Source organism: Saccopteryx leptura, chromosome 1 (assembly GCF_036850995.1).
Source record: "Saccopteryx leptura isolate mSacLep1 chromosome 1, mSacLep1_pri_phased_curated, whole genome shotgun sequence".
Classification (NCBI taxonomy): domain Eukaryota; kingdom Metazoa; phylum Chordata; class Mammalia; order Chiroptera; family Emballonuridae; genus Saccopteryx; species Saccopteryx leptura.
The window spans coordinates 254202957-254222990 of NC_089503.1; the positions used below are offsets into that span (position 1 = coordinate 254202957).

The 20034-nt window shown below is 41.7% G+C and overlaps 2 protein-coding genes and 1 non-coding gene across 3 annotated transcripts in view; 1 reads left to right on the top strand and 2 right to left on the bottom strand.

Moving 5' to 3' along the window:
- LOC136388291 (zinc finger protein 699-like) overlaps positions 1-20034 on the top strand; it is a 343451-nt gene that overhangs the window by 232999 nt on the left and 90418 nt on the right.
- On the bottom strand, positions 115-16495 carry ZNF317 (zinc finger protein 317). The gene is made up of 7 exons (XM_066347081.1): positions 16313-16495; positions 7141-7259; positions 6517-6638; positions 5929-6055; positions 5395-5490; positions 4483-4565; positions 115-4005 (listed from the first exon to the last, which is right to left on the bottom strand). Exons 2-7 carry the CDS (start codon positions 7172-7174, stop codon positions 2686-2688), a joined length of 1782 nt encoding a protein of 593 aa, XP_066203178.1. The 5' UTR covers positions 7175-7259; positions 16313-16495; the 3' UTR covers positions 115-2685.
- Positions 346-465, bottom strand: LOC136389874 (small Cajal body-specific RNA 24). The gene has a single exon (XR_010748434.1). It is a non-coding gene; the product is annotated as a small Cajal body-specific RNA 24 (non-coding RNA).

Here is a 20034-nt window from a genome sequence, read left to right on the forward strand (position 1 = left end):
TTCTGAAGTTGGAAATGGGGAGGCAGTCAGACAGACTCCCGCATGCACCTGACGGGGATCCACCCGGCATGCCCACCAGAGGGCGATGCTCTGTTGCAACCAGAGCCATTCTAGCGCCTGAGGCAGAGGCCATGGAGCCATCCTCAGCGCCCGGGCCAACTTTTTGCTCTAATGGAACCTTGGCTGTGGGAGGGGAAGAGAGAGACAGAGAGGAAGGAGAGGGGAAGGGGTGGAGAAGCAGATGGGCACTTCTCCTGTGTGCCCTGGCCAGGAATAGAACCGGGATTCCTGCATGCCAGGCCGGCGCTCTACCACTGAGACAACCAGCCAGGGCCCACTTCTTCATAATGTCAGTAGTGGAACAATCCACCCTTCTTACTTGCAAAGGGTAAATAGAAAGCTACTATATTTCTCTAGGACATTTATAAAGAGTTTTCTTCACCTTAAGAAGAAACTGAATAGCCTGATCAGAGCGCTGGACTGGGATGCGGAGGACCCAGGTTCGAAACCCCAAGGTCGCCAGCTTAAGCGCGGGCTCATCCAGCTTGAGCAGGGGCTCACCAGCTTGAGTGTGGGGCCACTGGTTGAGCATGGGGCCACTGGCTTGAGGATGGGGTCATCAGTCTGCTGCAGCCCCCAGTCAAGGCACATGTGAGAAAGCAATTAATGAACAACTAAGGTGCTGCAACAAAGAATGATGCTTCTCATCTCTCTCCCTTCCTGTCTGTCCCTGTCCCTCTGCCACACACACACACACAAGAAATTGAATAAAAGTAGATGTCCACTCAGCACTTTTGTGAAAACTAATACTGTTCTTCAATACAAGAAGTCAGGAAAACAAATGTTTAAATAGATCAAAGATATAAAATGCAATTTTAAAACCTGGTTTGAAGAATTTAAAAATCCATATCCAACAATGAAATGCATAGGCAGATTATACCCATATGGGTAGCAGTTATAAAAACTCACAATGAACAGGTGAAGGCATCAGACAGCATCCAGGTGGATGAAGCAGAACCCTCCTTCCACCAAAAAACTATTAAATAGGAAAAAAAAAAAAGAAATATCTAAAGCAGCTTAAGCCAATAATCAGTTTTATTTTTCCAAATTATAGGAAGTCTGAAAATAACAAATTTAGGACTAGTATAGATGCTCAAAGAAGTCACTGGGAGGCCAGAATCATTTGTGAATTTTCTGCAGGATTCTCCTTAGTCTGTGTCCTGCATCCTCATGGTTAAAAGATGGATCTTTTAACACTAGCTACTGTATCTCCTTGCAAGGTGAGAAGTAGAGGGAAGTTGGGGGTGGGGGACCTGTGGAGAAGAATCCAGGTTAAGAATGGCCCCTTTTTAAACATCTTCTCAGAGCCCGTACAGTAACACTGCTCATTTGTTAATGGCCAGGCTGTGGGACATGAAGTGTACTAATTGTAAGAAAACTTGTAAAGGAGTTAAAAAATAGTACACCTTACTAATCTGACAAAAATTGGGTTTTCTTGATATGGAAGATGAGATACTAGGGAATAAACCAGAAGTATATGTCACCGTTGGCTGAAACATCTCAATGAACACATCTGATGAAAACATCACAGTCTGATCACAATGCATTTGATTTAGATACCTGTAACCAAATGGTACTAAAAATACCCACATCACACAGTACATAAGATTTACAGTCTATTGGTCAAGTAAGTCATCCAAAACAAAAGTAACACATGATTAAGAATGAAATTATATTAAAAATACTACACACAAACCTTGCGTTTCCTGAATTACATTGATTATATTTTTGAAGTTTTAAACAGAAATTCTCCAACTTTGAGTACTCAAGTTTCAAAAAAACTGAGGGGCTGTTAAGTCAAGGTTTCTCAACCTTGGCAATATTAGCATTTTGGGGCACGTAAGTCTTTGGTCTGGGAGGCTCCTCCACATTGCAGAATATTTAGCAGGATCCTTAATGTCTTGAAACTACATACCAATAACACCTCCTCCAGTTTTAACAAACATACATATCTCCAGAAATTGCATGACCATCTCCTGGGGAGCAAAACCACCCCACTGGGAACCAACGCTGTGCAACAAGGGTTGGCAAGTTTTTTCTGTAAAGGGCCAGACAGCAAGTAGTTTAGACTTTGTGGGCCAACACAGTCTGTCATTTTTAAGTCTTCCTTAAAAATGTAAACTATTCTTAGCTTGAGAGCTATACAAAAAGAGACAGCTGGCTGTAGTCTGCTGACCATTACTGACTTCCATGTTTCTTGCTTTATAGACATTTCTCCTTCATTTCTCTCATGAAGAATACATTAAGACCAGGAACTGTTTGCCCAGACAATGAATTTACAAATTCTCCCTACCTAGAGTGCTTACCCATGGGCCCAGAAGGTGCCAGGTGGTGCTCCAGTCATTTCAACATTCAACACCAGGCTAGGGTTTCTCTAAGTTGTCATGCTTGTTAAGAGTTAAATGTACACTGATGACTTCTAAACATCACAGATATACACTTTCTCCCCCAGCATGAATTCTTACAAATCTCCAAAGTAATGAGAAGAAAATTTTTCTTTCTAGTTATTACATAAACACTAAGTTCCTTTGTGCCCAGTAAGATGAGTTCATAAGGGCTTTCGTGTCATTTTTATACTTAGAAGGTTTCCTTCTAGTATGGGCTCTCATGTTTTTTAAAGGTGTGTCATTGGAGCCTTTTCCACAATGATGACACTAAGAGTTTCTCTCCCCGGTGAGTTTTCACATGACTCCTAAGAGATGAATGATCACTGAAGGCTTTCCCACAGGCTAAGCATTCATAGGGCTTCTCCCCAGTGTGTATCCTCCTGTGAACATTAAGGTTTGAGCCTATGCTGAAGGCTTTCCCACAGTGATCACACTCGTACGGCTTCTCTCCTGTGTGACTTCTCATATGTGTTTTAAGAGTTGACTGGTTTCTGAAGGCTTTCCCACACTGTCTACATTCAACACGTTTCTTGACAAGATGAATGCTCATGTGCCTCCTCCGGGATAAATAATCACCGAAGACTTTCCCACAGGCGGCACATTCATAGCGTCTCTCTTGAGTGTGTATCTTCCTGTGCGCAGTGAGGTTTGAGCTCGCACTGAAGGCTTTCCCACACAGATCGCACCCATATGGTTTCTCTCCAGTGTGAGAATTCATGTGTGTCTTAAGGATGGACTGGTTTCTGAATGTTTTCCCACACTGCCTACATTCAACAGGTTTCTTTACAATATGAATTCGCATGTGTTTTCTACGTGATAAGAGATCACCAAAGGATTTCCCACATTCTTTACATTCATATGTTTTCTCTACCATGTGGTTCTTCTTGTGCAAATTAAAGTTAGATTTCCATCGAAAGGCTTTACCACACTGTGTGCATTCGTAGGGCTTCTCTCCAGTGTGATTCCTGACATGCTCTTTGAGATGCGAGGGATGCTGAAAGGCTTTCCCACAGTCTTGACATTCATAGGGTCTCTCTCCAGTGTGTGTTCTCTTGTGTGCAATGAGGTGGCAGCTCCTGCCATAGGCCTTTCCACATTCATCACACTTGTAAGGTCTCTCCCCTGTGTGAACCCTCATGTGTATCTTCAGTGAGGAGAGGGTTCGGAACGCATTTCCACACTGACTACAGTCAAAGGGCTTCTCTGTGAGGTGAGTTCTTGCGTGACTCCTAAGGGCTGAGGGATCATTGAAAGCTTTCCCACAGGCACTGCATTCATAGGGTTTCTCCCCAGTGTGTATTCTCCTGTGCCGTGTAAGGGAAGCACTTGTGGTAAAGGCTTTTTGGCACTGATGACACTCGTGCATTTTTCTCCCATTGTAAATGTTCATATGTTGGATTAGATGTGGCCTGTTCTTGAAAACTACCCCACAGTCCCGGCGGTGATAAGGCTTCTTGCCAGCGTGCCTTCCCATCTGCTGAGTAAGATGGGCACCCATGCTGAAGACTCCAAACAGGTGAGCATAGTCAGTGGATTTCTCTCCAAGATGAGGTCTTTCCTGTTGATTGAAAGATGAGTGCTGAGAAGGCATTTCCAGTATTTATTACTTTCCTAAGAATTATCCCATACGAACTGATAAATGCTGAAGCACATCATTATGACTGAAGATGTCACAACTTACAGTGCAGAAGTACTGCTCCTGCCCCATTTGGGCTCTATCAAATAGAACAGGTGAATCCTACGTATGCCCTAAGGTTCCATGTGTGTAACCATTACAAAGTGTTTCACATATACTTTATTAACTGTTTAAATCTGAACTGAACCCCAACACTCAACATCTGAGACATAGTTACAGAAATATTTACTCAAAAATTGCAAGTGAAAAAGTTTGGGGTTAGTAATTGGTAATATTCACTGTCTCTGACACTTTCTTCTTGAGTACTGTCACTTGCCTAGTTCTTGACCTTTTCTAACTTAAGCTGCCCCAGTTGTCTCCTAATAAGAAATATTCAGAATTATCCAAAGGAAATCTTACCACTGTTACTCCACTAGATGCTTCCTTCCCAAAAATATCCTCCATGAGAATGGACCATTTGCTTTTAGATGGAATCTCCCAATCTGAAACAAATTGGGAAAAGATAAACTTGCTGATAGAAGAAAATGGTGGAATACTGGTGACAAAAATGAATGAATCTTTTTGCAAAGATTAACCCTAAAGAAGGAAAGATAATGAGTGAAAAGGAAGAATGTACACGTGAGTAAAAATGAACAAACAAGTTGGCTATGTGATACTTCTGTCAGCACACTAAGAAGTAATTCTGGCCCTGGCCGGTTGGCTCAGTGATAGAGCACTGGCCCAGCATATGGATGTCCTGGGTTCGATTCCCAGTCAGGGCACACAGAAGAAGCGACCATTTGATTCTTCACCTCTCCCCTTCTTTCTTTCTCTCTCTCTCTCTCCCCCTTCCTTAGCCATGGTTTGATTTGGTTTGATTAATTTAGGCATGTTGACCCTGGGCACTGAGGATGGCTCTGTGGAGCCTCTGCCTCCGGAGCTAAAGGTGGCTTGGTTGACAAGCAACAGCCCGAGATGGGCACAGCACTGCTGCCCTGTAGGCGGCTTGCCAAGTGGATTCTGGTCAGGGCGCACGTGGGAGTCTGTCTCTGTCTCCCCTCCTCGAAGAAAAAAAAAGTAATTCTTCAAAGACTGACATTAATGACGGAAAGTGTAGGATCAGGAATGTTGAATATGAAAGGATGGAAGAGTCCATGTGGACATGTCAAATGTAAAGGTGAAAGGACAGTGAAACCAACAGATCTGTGGGAATAGAGGAGCAGTGAATGAGCATTTTCAAATCTCTCTGGATGACATTTCCTAATGGATCTCCTTCCACCACCGTCCCTGGCAGGGCCAATACTCAGAAGCACTTGTTTGCCTGGGGCTTACCGGGACATGTGCCTCTAGGAAGTCCCCTCTCCTCTGTTCTCAGCTCCTCTTCTTGCTCCAAGTGGGAGATGAGGCTGGGTTTCCCCACCTGACACCCTACTCACGAGGAAAGACACATGATGAGGGAGGATCGTGCAGAGGACACGGGTTCTGAAGTCAGAGTTCTGAAGATGGACAAGACTGACTTAGGAGCAGCAAAATGATGGTGACAAATTTCTAAGGGATACAGTGTAAGGTGGTCATAAAAAACCAAACCACAAATACCCGCATGTTTTTTGCTTCAAAAGATTTCTTAATTCAGAAGTTAAGGATTTCTTAATTCAGAAACCTATGCCCATGCTCAGACACACTTGATAACCTCCAAGGTCAATGCAATAGATAAATCTCAATATCCATGGAGAGATAAACACCAGGCAGGTTGGCACCAGGTCATGACTGTATTCCAAATCCCCACACAGCTCCTAGGTTGCATGCAGCAAGTATTTAGAACAAAAAATACTTGATTTATAAATAAAGAAATGCTGCCAGGCTTACCCACTGAGGCAAGGTTGCTATAGTTCTCCAGCATCACATCTTTGTACAGTTTTCTCTGAGAAGAATCCAGCAAGGGCCACTCTTTCTCAGTAAAGTCCACTGAAACATCCTGGAAAGTCACCGAGTCCTGAAACACCACACACAGTTGGGGGCAGTGAGAAACTGGCCTGTGCCCAAAGCTGGCAGAAGCTGAGGACTGGTCTGAGACGCGAAACAGGACTTCAGTGTGGGCTTCCAGGGTCGCAACATGCGCTCCAGAAGCCAGGCAGCAGCTGATTTCTCTTCTCTATGAGGTGACCCCATCCATTCTCACTGCTCCATATGCAACTCTGACATGGGACCAAAATCTCTCTCCACTTTTAGCCTGGCCCGAGTGCTCTGAACCATAAGACCAACATTTGGTATGTAACTCATTTTCCTTAACAACTCTGATACCAGGACAGCCTCACAACATTCTTTGGTTCTTTTTCTTGATCCCTCAGGCATCAATTAGCCTGAATAAAAGTTGAAAAGAATTTTATCATGTGATTTTGGGGGTGTTCTAGAAAATGCCTCTCCCACCCTCAGGGGCCCTGGGATTTGGTGTACCTGGGAACCAACACTAGTTGACATATGAAGCTCCAGGCCATTACAAGCAAACAGATCCACATCCTGGTGACAAGAATGGTCTTTTGAAGCAAGAGGAATTTTTGACTCCTGCATGGATATAGCTAGAGAAGACAGGATCCCAGAATTAAAGCTTGCCTGACACCTGCAAACCACTAAACTATAAGTGTGCAGTGCACACCCCTAATCAACACACACACACATTTAGTAACAATCCAGATCAGTCCTGCTCTACTCAAGGACAGGAAAATGGGAGGTAGACCAATAAACCCATTATGAAAGTGATATATATTCTCAATTTATGAGTGAAGAAATTAAAGCTCTACCAGGTAGCGCTTTTACTTCACTCAGATTTATCAAAATAATACATGGGATAAAGCAGGCTTACCCATACTTGTGCTCTTCCTTTCCACCAACTACACTCTCCCTCCCTCACCCAAACTCACAAAGACTCTGAATCAGTCACCTGGGCACCCCCCAGGACTTTGCCCCCACTGCTTTCCAGTTCATCTGTCTCTCCTTGTGACGCTCGCTCTGTCCTTGTACACCTGTGACCTTGGTGAAGTCAGGGCACTTCTGAAAGTATTCTTCACCCCAAGAACTTACCACATGTGGGAGAGAGATCAACAGCTGCCATCATGTGAGATGATAATAAATCTGCCCAAACAACAGGGCTCTGGCATCACGAAGTTGCTCTCCTCTCACGGGATTCTTCGAGCAGGCATCTGCAGTGAATGAGAAATAGATTACTAGAATTCACGGCTTTCCTTCTCCCCTGCTCACAGATCGATTCCGACTTTTGCTTTCCAGTAGGTCCTTTTTGGAGCAACAAGTTCCGTTTGATTTCACGCCTTTACATTGCTTAGGCAAAACCCCCAGGCAATAAATGGTAGAAAACCCTGCACTGCCTCAAGTACGATTCAGATTCAATCTCCCAAGAAGAGGCGGTCCTCAGGTTACGACAATCTCGACATACAACGTTTTGAGTTTACAAGGCTCACTCCCATAAAAACTTAAAAAAATTGAGAAGTGAGTACTTCAGCTTATGCTGTTAGCGTAATATATACAGAATGTGGGTGAAATAGTTTGGCTGCATGCGGCAGAATACACAGTAACGTGGCATATGAGGGAGTTGGCATCCCCCAGTATGCTTACCTATGCCATTTGGACTGTTAAAAGCACAAGTGTTCTGTTTGTGTTAGGCGAGGGTGTGTTTTGACTTCCACCAAAATTCAGGTTACGTAACTGTTGTAGGAACAGAACTGTGTTGTAACCCAAGGACCCCCTGTAATTTGTCATCAAGTACAACTCTGTTAAACTCCCTAGCTCATTCTTCCCCAACTTCAATGCTTGTGATGGTGTAGTCAATGCTAGTAGCCGTGAGGATAGCCCATCTAGGACTACATGTTCCAATCTCCAGTGCTGTTTGGCTCCACATTCCACACCAACATCACCTCTAGGTACCAACTTCGGCAGATAATGATTTAGAAATCTGCTCTCTGGACAAATCTATACAACCGTCTACTTGCATAAACTCTTTCACTTTAGAGAGGATTCCAGGCCACTTTGCTTCTACCATCTTGCTACCAAAAGCAATTCCTCTTCTCCAAGTCCCACCTATTAAGCCAAAATTCATCACATCACAATCCATCACCTTCACAATTTATTTGTCCAAATTCCTTTTAACCTTCTGCCTAATATAACCCCAAATGAGCAAAATACCAGTCCTGGAGGATTCCAACCAGCTACCTCCTCCCTGAAGGTAGCTGGGAAGACCAGTCTACACACCACCAGTAACCTTCAAAACTTGACGCCACTGACTCTAAACAAGTATCTACACTAAAGAAAAGCATATTAGGCAATCCAATCTTTCAGTCTCCCAATAACCAGGTAAAAGTCTCAACAGTTTTTCTGAATAAAAAACTGTCTTACCATTTTACTTACTTTCAGCAAATAATCTTACAGCCCTTTCACAGTAATCACAACCAGAAAAATATATCCAGCAAAAACAGAAAAATGAAACAAATATTCCATATATGGGCTCTGGCCGGTTGGCTCAGCGGTAGAGCATCGGCCTGGCGTGTGGGGGACCCGGGTTCGATTCCCGGCCAGGGCACATAGGAGAAGCGCCCATTTGCTTCTCCACCCCCCTCCTTCCTCTCTGTTTCTCTCTTCCCCTCCCGCAGCCAAGGCTCCATTGGAGCAAAGATGGCCCAGGCACTGGGGATAGCTCCTTGGCCTCCGCCCCAGGCGTTAGAGTGGCTCTGGTTGCGGCAGAGCAACGCCTCGGAGGGGTAGAGCATTGCCCCCTGGTGGGCAGAGCGTCGCCCCTGGTGGGCGTGCCGGGTGGATCCCGGTCGGGAGCATGCGGGAGTCTGTCTGACTGTCTCTCCCCGTTTCCAGCTTCAGAAAAATACAAAAAAAATAAAAAATAAAAAAAAATTCCATATACGATAGCAGAAAATACCTAGGAATAATAATAGAATATATAAAATATCTAGAAATAAATCAAAAGCTGTGTAATACCTTGACAAAAAAAAAAAAAAAACTGAAACACTGCTGAAGGAAGTTAAAGACCTAAATAAGTGAGGAGGAGCCCTAGTGGGTAGCTGTAAAGCCAGTAGCTGCAGCCACCAAAACAGCCGCCTGGTCCACGCAGGTTCGCACTGGATTTGGAAAGTCAGTAATGAAACAATGGAGCCACGAACTGGCCATTACCTTTATTCCTGCTCACATCTGGCGAGCAAGAAATACACACGGGCACCAAAACCCATTCATATGTCCTCCCCTTCCACAGCCAGGAGAATCTTTCCGGGGTTTTATTTTCCCTAGAATCAAAGGCCGATTAGTCGCACTCAGCCTTATTCACCTCTGTTCCCCTTCTCCTTCTCTCTGCACAAACTGGCTTCTCCTTCAGCACTCCACCATCTTGGCTGCCTCTCCTCTGCAACAACATGGCCTCCCCTCCCTGCAACCACGTGGTTTCCCCTCCCTGCAACAATGTGGCCTCCTCTCAAAATGGCCTTCTAGCTCCTCCTTTTAAAACTTTTCCACGCAAAAATCCCTCCTCCAGCACATATTAGCATAACCAAACCCCTTCCCAAGCAGAAAGGTAATTAGCGGTATCACCTGGGCAATGGCCATCACGTGGGCAGCGCCATTTTTAACAATAAAAGTGAGCAAAACCAAATAACACAAATTTTACAAACTTATTTGCCCAATAGTAGCTAAGTTGCTTAAGCATCATCCTGATAGACCATTGCTGTGGGTTCAATTCCCAGTCAGGGCACATACAAGAATCAACCAATGAATGCATAAAGAAGTGGAACAACAAATCAATGTTTCTCTCTCTCTTTCTCTTTCTCTCTCTCTCTCTCTCTCTCTCTCTCTCTCTCGTCAACCAATCAATCTGTATATTTCATCTAAAACAAACAAATAAGAAGGAAGGAATATAATTTTCATGGACTACAAGAGTCATTATTAAACCACTCATGTTGCCCAGATTCATCTGCAGATACAATTAGTCCCTAGCAAAATCTCGGCAGGCTTTTTTCTAGAATTGACAAGCCAAATCTAAAACATGTATGAAAATGCAAAGGATCTAGAAGAGCCAGAACAGTGTTAAGAAAAACAAACTTGGATGATTCATTCTACACACTTCACCACGACAATGAAGAGTTACTGGAATTACAAACGACTAGGTAAACGCAGCAGACTAGAATTAGAAACAGACCTATAAGTGCAGAGTCAAATAGTTTTCAATAAGGGAACAAAGCAATTCAATAAGGAAAAGTCTTTTTTGAAAGTTTATTTTCAAATTATAGTTGACATGTAATACTATATTAGTTCCAGGGATACACTGTGACCAGACATTTATGTAACTTACAAAGTGACTATTATTATAAGTCTACTATTATAAATCTGGCATCATACATTACACAGGTATTACAATATTATTGACTTTGCCAAAACAAAAAGGGAAAGCAGTTTTTTTTAATGGTGCTGAAAGACTCAATGGAAAAAGAAAATACTTTGACTTCTATTATCACTGCATACACAAAAATTTAAATTTAAAAATCTGTTTGATATAAATTGGACACCAGATAATAAAATTCACAGACTGTTTTAACGACCTTGAATTACACAACATTTTATGAGACACACAGATAGAACTAGACCAAAAAAAAAACAAAAAAAAACCCAGTAGGTTGAACTTCACCAAAACTAAAAATTTTTAATCATCCAATAACATCATTTAGAAAATGAATAGGCTGGCATAAAAAGAGACACATAAATCAATGAAACAAAATTGAGAGTTCAGAAATAAACCAACAGATATAGTCAACTAATTTACCATGAAGTGGCCAAGAATATCTCGACCTCCATGTTCGTTGCAGCATTATTTACAATTGTCAAAGCATGGAAACCACCTAACTGTCCACGGATGAATGACTGGACAAAGAAAATGTGACACGCACACATACACAGAGGAGTATCGTTCAGCCATAAAAATACCTCACCACTGGTGACATCGGTGGACTCGGAGGGCGTTATGCTAGGTGAAATAAGTCAAACAGGAAAAGGTCTCACTTTTATGTGGAAACTTTAAAAATGCAAAGCAAAACAAAACAAAAACCAAGGTCACAGATATGGAAAACAGACCAAATGCCTGCCTGAGGCAGCGGTGGGTGAAATGGGCAAGGGAGGTCAAAAGTACAAGTTCCAGTTTTGAAATAAGTCAAAGGGAGGTGACCTATATAGCATGGTGACTATAGTTTACAATACTGTATTGCATACTTGACAGTTCTCACCACAAGAAAAAAACTTCTGTAACTATGCATGGTAATGGGTGTTAACTGCACTTACTGTGGTGATCATTTCGCAACATAAAATATCAAATCACTGCTCTGGTCAGGTGGATCAGTGGATAGAGCATCATCCTGGTGCCCTGAGGGTGAGGATTTGATCCCATTCAGGGCAAATACAAGAAGTAATGAGTGAACAACTAAATAGAACTAAGAGGAGAAACAAGCTGATGCTTCTCTCTTCTCTCCTCCTTCCTCCCTCTGTCTCTTTCAAATCAATGGAAAAAAATTGTTTTAATTTCTTAAAAATATCAAATCATTTTGTTAGATGCCTGAAACTGATATATCAGTTATAATTCAATAACAAAATAGGCAACAGATTGAAAAAATATATATTTGCAGTACATATAGTGACAAAAAATTCCTATTAAGATTAAAGCACTCCTACAAAATAAAGTACCAAAACGGCTCGACTTAAAGATAGTTCACAAAATTCAATGACAAGTACAATATGCATGGCAAAAGGTACTCAACATCATTAGTCATCAGATAAATGCTAATTAAAACTAATATAGCATTTCAACCCAAAATAAAAAAGGCTGTGGTAGGCAGTTAGACACACAGCAGCAGAGCAGGGGTGATGAGCCAGGTACACAAGGTCATGAGGGCAGAAAGTCTCAGGTGCCTAGCAATGGGCAAATCTGGGAGAAAAAAGGACTTTGCCCCCAGAGGTAACCTTTTCTCCTGACATATAACTAGTCATGTGGGTTAGAGCCACTTAGAGGGGGAATGAACAAGGGTACTGAGGAATTGCCCTTAAGCATTGAGCCCCCAGGACAGTGGAGTTCTGATCCTCATCAAATTCACCTAGGCCTCAGTTGTGTTGCAGCTCCAGGCCCAGAAAAGCAGCAGAACTAGACAGGCAACACCAAGGCTGACCTCAGGACCAGCTACATTGACTAATAATCCCTAGTGCCAACCAATCACTGGAGACCACGACCCCAAAAGCTGATGAATATTTTATAAGATCCTCCCCTGGCATCTCCCCTAAAATCTCCACCCTTAAGACCCCTTAGGAGCCCTAGCTATATTGGTTACAGCAGTGGTCGGCAAACTCGTTAGTCAACAGAGCCAAATATCAACAGTCCCACAACTGAAATTTCTTTTGAGAGCCAAATTTTTTAAACTAAAACTATATAGGTAGGTACACTGTTATTAACTTAATTAGGGTACTCCTAAGCTGGCCAAAGAGCCGCAGTTTGCTGACCACTGGGTTAGAGTATCATCCCGATATACAAAGGTTGCAGGTTCAATGCCCAGTCAGGGCACAAACAGGTACAGCTCCATTTATGGAACACATCACTCTATTCCAGGGCTAAATATTCCAGAGTTTGGAGAAAAGAGGGAACAGACCCACCCCCATTTTATAAGATTGGCATAAACCTGTAAAGAAAAATTACAAGCCAATTTCACTCAAAGGTAGATTCTAATCACTAAAAATGATACAATATCTTTTTCAATGCAAATTTAATGTAACATTAGAAATTTCCATTCATATAATTCACTACACTATCAGACAAGAAAAGCATATATTATTCACTCATTCATTCCATGCACAAACAGTACTAACACCTAACACAGGCCAGGCATCCTAAGGTGCTTGAAATATGTAAAAAGCTACAGCAGTTGTAAAAAGCTACCGCAGTTCATGAGAAAAGAAAAAAAGTCCTTAAACTAGGAAAATACGGGTGCTTCCTTGACCTAATAAATATGATCTTAAAAAAACCTCCACTACACTGTCCCACTGCACGGGAAGTTGAATCAGGGACGCCTGATCGAGGTAGAGCTTGGGCTCTACTGGGACAACAGGCACATTGGTTTCCTTTTTGGCAGCATTTGTCTTGAATACCTTTTATTATTAAACCTTTTGGTGGACTTTTTAATTTTTATTTTATTGAATTTAGTTTTATTTTATTGAGCTACGCCCTGGCTGGGTAGCTCAGTTGGTTATAGTGTTGTCCTGATATGTCAAGGTTGTGGGTTCAATCCCAGTCAGGGCACATATAAGAATCAACCAATGAGTGCATGAATAAGCAGAACATTAAGTTAATTTCTCTCTCTTCCTCCTCCTTCCTCATTCTCACTAAAATGATTTAAAAAAAAAAAAAGCCTCCAGCAAGCATTACAGTTCATTCTCCTTAAAGTAAAAAAAACAGGGTTGCCTCCCATCTAAATTCCATTCAGTGCTACCAAAAGTTCTCAGCTATTCCAGCAAAGAAAGTAAATCATAAAAAACGTGTACTAAGCAAAAAAATTTATAAATATTTACTTATTCATTCTATGCAGATATAATTGTCTATGATAAACATCCAAAACAATACACAAAAATTAAGAGAATTATATATTTTTAGCAACCTTGAGGAACCCAAATTCAAAGCTGTTGGGAAAAAAATGTAATTTCAAAGCACACACACACACAAAGTTCCCAGGAATAAATTTAACAACAACAACAAAAAACCCAACAACCCTCAATTCCTTTTTCTTGGTACTTATAAAACTTTACTGAAAGACATCACAGAAGATGTAAATAGATATCATTTGATTAACTACAGGATTCTATGGCATGATAATGCCAATATTCTCAAAATCAACATTCAACACAAGCTGAAAACAAAACCGCAGTAGATATCATTTGATTAACTACAGGATTCTATGGCATGATAATGCCAATATTCTCAAAATCAACATTCAACACAAGCTGAAAACAAAACCGCAGTAGGTAGAGCTTTATAAACTGACTCTAAAATTTAAGCTACAAGGCACTGAAAAAAAGGAGGATATAAGAACTTCATCTACAAGATATTTAGAAACATCTACATCAGGGGTCCCCAAACTTTTTACACAGGGGGCCAGTTCACTGTCCCTCAGACCGTTGGAGGGCCAGACTATAAAAAAAAAAAAAAAACTATGAACAAATCCCTATGCACACTGCACATATCTTATTTTAAAGTAAAAAACCAAAACGGGAACAAATACAATATTTAAAATAAAGAACAAGTAAATTTAAATCAACAAACTGACCAGTATTTCAATGGGAACTATGCTCCTCTCACTGACCACCAATGAAAGAGGTGCCCCTTCTGGAAGTGCTGCGAGGGCCGGATAAATGGCCTCAGGGGGCCACATGTGGCCCGCAGGCCATAGTTTGGGGACCCCTGATCTACATCATAATGTGTAGTTGCATCAATATGGAAAAAGGATGTGTCCGAAAATACTTCAGAGTTCATTCACAAATTACTAAAATTAGGAAATATATTTCTGGAAAAACAGTAAAATCCATAAAGAAAATCTTGGGATAAGAGGAAGATGCAATTAGGAGCACACAGTTTTTCAGGTTTCATAATCTTTTCTTGGCCAGATTTATGGATTTGCTTTATTGTTGTTCTTTCAATTGTATGCACGTATTTTGTTTTGTTTTTGCACAGATGTCCTATAGGAGAAAAAATAATTGTAAAAAACCAAACAAATAAAATGCTAAGAAAATCAATGCAAAATGTTAGTAATCATAATAACTATTAATGGGCTAATTCTAAAGTTTAGTAACAATGTTGAAGTGAACTTTTACTTCTAGTTATAGGCTATTTATATGAGTCAACTAAAGTCAATAAAATAAAAATTAAAAAGTCCACCAAAAGGTTTAATAATAAAAGGTATTCAAGACAAATGCCTCCAAAAAGGAAACCAGTGTGCCTGTTGTCCCAGTACAGCCCAAGCTCTACGTGGATCAGGCGTCCCTGATTCGACTTCCCTGAGCAGTGGGACACTCCTGCTTATCAGCAGGGCTGGCAGCCTCTTCCAGACTACTCTTGAGGCGGCTATGAGGATGCTACTGAGAAGTGCCGACACTTAACTGCCACTGGAGGAAAAACACAATCGACACAAGTTAGTTGCAAGAATCACACAGGCAATTTATTACTCACATGCCTGGGTACAGCTTAAGGGGGCAGGGTCGGAGTGCTCCTCTCCGCTGTCTTTGATCAGAGCCATTTGAAGACAATCCACGTTCACATCCGAGTCTAGGCAACTACCGCAGCAGGGGGCCCTACGGTTTTAGTACCTTTTCTGGCCTAACAGGTGTCAACAGCATTATCACCTCAACCTACCTTCTAACAGGTGTCAATCTACAGCATTATGACCTCAAACCACCTTTTTTGGAATTCCTCCCAGGGAGACCTTTTTATGTTAATCTATTGAAATGTTACATCAAGCCACTTTTAAGATGTTTCTAGGAAAGCTTCTTGTTTATGTTAATTTTCAGAGTTATAGCATCAAGCCACTTCTTATCTATGCATAATTTCACACGCACACGCGCGCGCACACACACACACACACACACACACTAACTGGGCCCTGCTCGAAAGTCAGTCTGTTTATCACATCTGCACACACTATATTAATTCCTATCCAGACGGCATAACTTTAATTTCCTTAATTTTAATACTATATCTTAATTACTTTTATATATATTTTACATTTTTTATATTTCTATATATTTAGTTATAACATATTACAACACCTGTACTAGTTAATATTAGACAAAACTGACCACGAAAGCTAAAGGAAGATAATTTGTCTTCGCAGTCTCCAATTCCTGAACCTCCATAATGTCCTCAATTCACTCAGCTGGGCTTTTCCCTCTCCTCCCCAAAGTGTCAGGCTTTTTTTTTTTTTTTTTTTTTGACAAGATCACCAGTGCCTGCCCCTTGTCCCTAAATACGATTCTAAATTTCGGTCCCCGCGTCACCAGCGTTTCACATAGCTGATCACAGAAACAGAATCTAAACACATTCCTCGCCTGGCTGCCTGGCTTCCCAGTCCCAGGTCTCCATGCTTTTAATTCCTCCTTGCCTGTGGGCCTCTCCTGTTCTCAGGAAGGCCGGGAGAAAAGGGTTAAATGAGGAAAGGGAGCTTACCTGACTGAGAGTAAAATCCGCAGAAGCGGGGGTCATGGGGACTGCCGCGGAAGGGTCGAGAAGTTCAAACAAAGAGTTCACTCTGGGAGGGGCGGCGGAGGGTCACCAACAGCTGAGAGGAAACCACACGGGAGCTAGCCATTGCCCAGGAGTATAGAGGCGACCGCCTCCCGAGAATAATGGCTTCCGCTTCACTTCCGCCTTCTAAATCTCGCGGGACCTCATTGTCAGCTCTAACCCGGAAGCATAGGGTGGAAAGGTTTCTGGGAAATATAGTTCTGAAACTTCGGCGTGGGTCGGTTCCCGGTTGGATTCTGCTGGTTGAGCATATTTCCCCAATTTCTAATTGTTTGAGTCCCTACGGACTGAATTCTCAAGCTCCTTATAAACATTCTTTCTGGAATAGCAACAAATCTCACTGCAAGTACGGTTTATAGACTCAAGACCCAAATGTCCACCTGCAGCCCCACATCTCTAACCTGAATTCCAGAGAGAACGAGACATTCTTAATTTGAATATTTTGTAGATTCTTTAAAATGTCAGAAATTAAACTCTGGACTCCACCTTCTCATACTAACTAGGAACCTTACCTTTCCACTTGTAAACTTTGAACACCTCAACCTCTTAGGCAGGATAGACAGTTATTAGGGCAGGAAAAGGGGAGAGGGGAACAAGGGAGATTTAATCTTGCCCACTGAATGAGGGAGTCAGCAGTCCCCAAACTGGATTGAACAAGATAACCAGGTATCCGAATAGTTCCAGGAAAAACTGCAAAGAGGAATCTTGAAACCCTGCCTATTAGCCCCATTACAGGGAAACTAAGCCTTGAAGCTAAGAGTATATAACTCATAATACCCCAAGACAGGGCTCTCAGGCTAGCTGAGTTTGCCCCCTTGTGCCTTGAGTCGCGTGTATAGCTTTACTTCATAAACTGCTTGCTTTACTTGAATGCTGCACTCCATCTCTCCTGAATTCTTTCCTGAGAGCGTGACAAGAACCAAGGAGGTGAGAAACCCCAAGGACTCAGGTCTTCTCTGGTGACAGACCTTTTTGTTTGTTCCATTGATCCATTAGGAAATGTTTGGTTCTACCTCAATCAGCAACCCAGAACTTGATCATTTTACCAGAAATGTTTTACATGCCTCTGGGTCAATGCAAGAGAGGTCATGGCAGGACTCAGAAAAGTCGAGGTTAGTGTTTTATGGTCCTCTTTTATAATACTTAATCAGAAATTTATGAGGCACAGCTGAATTTCTAAATAAGGAATTTATCTAAATATCCTAAGTGAGGGCATTTACCTAGGATGGATGAGCACTCAAGGAACACAAAGAGAAGTCCACCTCCTAGCACAACTTTTAATGCTAACTCCACCAACACAGACATCTTGAGTAAATTACCTACAGCCTGTTTTGTTTCTGTATAAAGGTGAAGTTAGCATGCCTATGAAATTACTAACCAGGTTTTTTTTTCACAAAATGTTTTTTAAAATGTTTTTATTGGTTGATTTTTAGAAAGAGAGGAATGGAGAGGGGGGGCATGGATTTGTTCTACTTATTTATGCATTCTCATTGGTTAATTCTTGTATGTGCCTTGACCAGGGATTGAACCCACAACCTTGGCATATCTAAATGATGCTCTATCCAACTGAGATAACCAGCCAGCTATCTCCAGCCAGGGCCAATACAGGCTTTTTAAATTAATTTCTTAAGGAGAGAGGAAGGAGGGAGGGAGGGAGGGAGGGAAGGAGCGAGAGAGTCATCAATCTGTTCCTGTATGTGCCCTGACTGGGTATCGAATCAGCAACCTTTGCATATCAGGATGATGCACTAACCAAACAAGCTATCTGGCCAGGGTTCTACACAGGTTTTTTAAAGATAAAATTACCTATAACCCAGATTCCCCTTTCATGGTCCTCCTGGTCACTACAACCCATTCTCCAGATCTACAGAAACCTTATAATAGCTTATTATAACATGTGGTGGGGTTTATAACACAACAACCCTAAAATATGGTACCTTAGCATATTGAATTTTTTTTAGGTGAGAGGAGGGGAGATAGTGAGGCAGACTCCCGCATGAGCTCCTACAGGGAGCAACCTCATCTGGGGCTAGTGCTCAATTACCCAGCTATTCTTAGTGCCTGAGGCTGACATGCTTGGACCAACCAAGCCATCTTCAGTGCCCGGGGCTGATGCTGGAACCAATCACTACTGGCTACGGGAGGGGAATGGGGAAAGAAGGGGAGAGGGGAGATATGGAGAAGCATATGGTTGTTTTTCCTGTGTGCCCTGATCAGGAATCAAACCCTGTATATCCGTACTCTGGACTGATGCTCTATCCACTGAGCAACCGCCAGGGACAGCATATTGAATATTTTGAGCAGAAGAAATTTGGTAAATAACAGGTTCTCTGACCTCTCCCTGAAGCAAGTCATAAGTCCCTGCCCGCTTTTGATAGGCGTTATCTCTATACCCAAAGGAAAAGAGCATCCTGATCTCTGAAGGTGGAAAGACACAGAGAGGAATTCAAATGAACAAGATTGCTAATTTTCCCTCCATTTACTACTCTTAGCTCTCATCCTTTTGTGCTGTACATTTTTCTCACTTTCTGTGCTCCCACATTTTCCCATATAACCAACTGAGCTACAGGGCTAGGGCAGAGATTTCTTAAATAGGAGGTAAAAGGGCAAGAAGCAAGACCTGATAAACTGGAATATATTAAAATTTAAGAACTACTCATCAGAAGACATCATTGATAGTAAAAAAAATCAGTCAGGAAATTGAAGAAAAACATATATCTAAAAATGAATTTACATTCAGAATATGTAACAAACTTTTACAAATCACTAAGAAAGAAACAACTCAGTTTAAAAATAGGCCCAAAAAATCTGGTCACATCACAAAACATGCCATCCCAATGACCAGTAAATATATGAAAAGGTTTTCAACTTTAAAGGGAGAAATGTGAATTAAGTGCTTATTTAAACCACAGTGAGAGACCACTATTCATTCACCCGACAGAGTGGCTGTAACAAAAAGGACTGAGAATGCGAAGCATTAGTGAGTATATGGAGGAAACAACTCACAGTTGGCTGGTAATTTGTTAGTCACATTGAAAAAATGGCAGAATCTACTACAGCTACACATATATGTATGCTATACCCCAGAAATTCCACTCCTCAACAAAAGACAGGTGCAATTATATTCACAGCAGCACTATTATTAATAGCCAAAATTTAGAAACTATTCAAGTACCCATTGACAAAACAATGGATAAATTGTAGGGTATTAACACACTGAGAATGAAAGAACTGACACTATATGTAAATTATGGGTAAATATTGCAAACCTAGTGAGTTGAGTAAAAAAACCCAGACACAGCCCTGAGTGGATGGTTTAGTGGATAGAGTGTCGTCCCTGAGCACCGAAGTCAAGGTTCAATCCTTGGCCTGGGCACATACAAGAAGCAACCAATGAGTATACAACTAAATAAAACAACTAAGTGGAACAAGGAGTTGATGCTTTTCTCTGTCTCCCTTCCCCCATTTCTCTCTACCCACTTCCTCTCTCTCTCAAATCAGTGGGAAAAAATTAAAAACAACAAAAACCCAGACACAGTGTATGATTTTGTTGATAAAGTACAAAACAGGCTAAATAATCTGTCCTGTGGATATCAGGATGGTCATTACACAGGGGATCAGGGAGATGTTGATTGCAAGGGAAA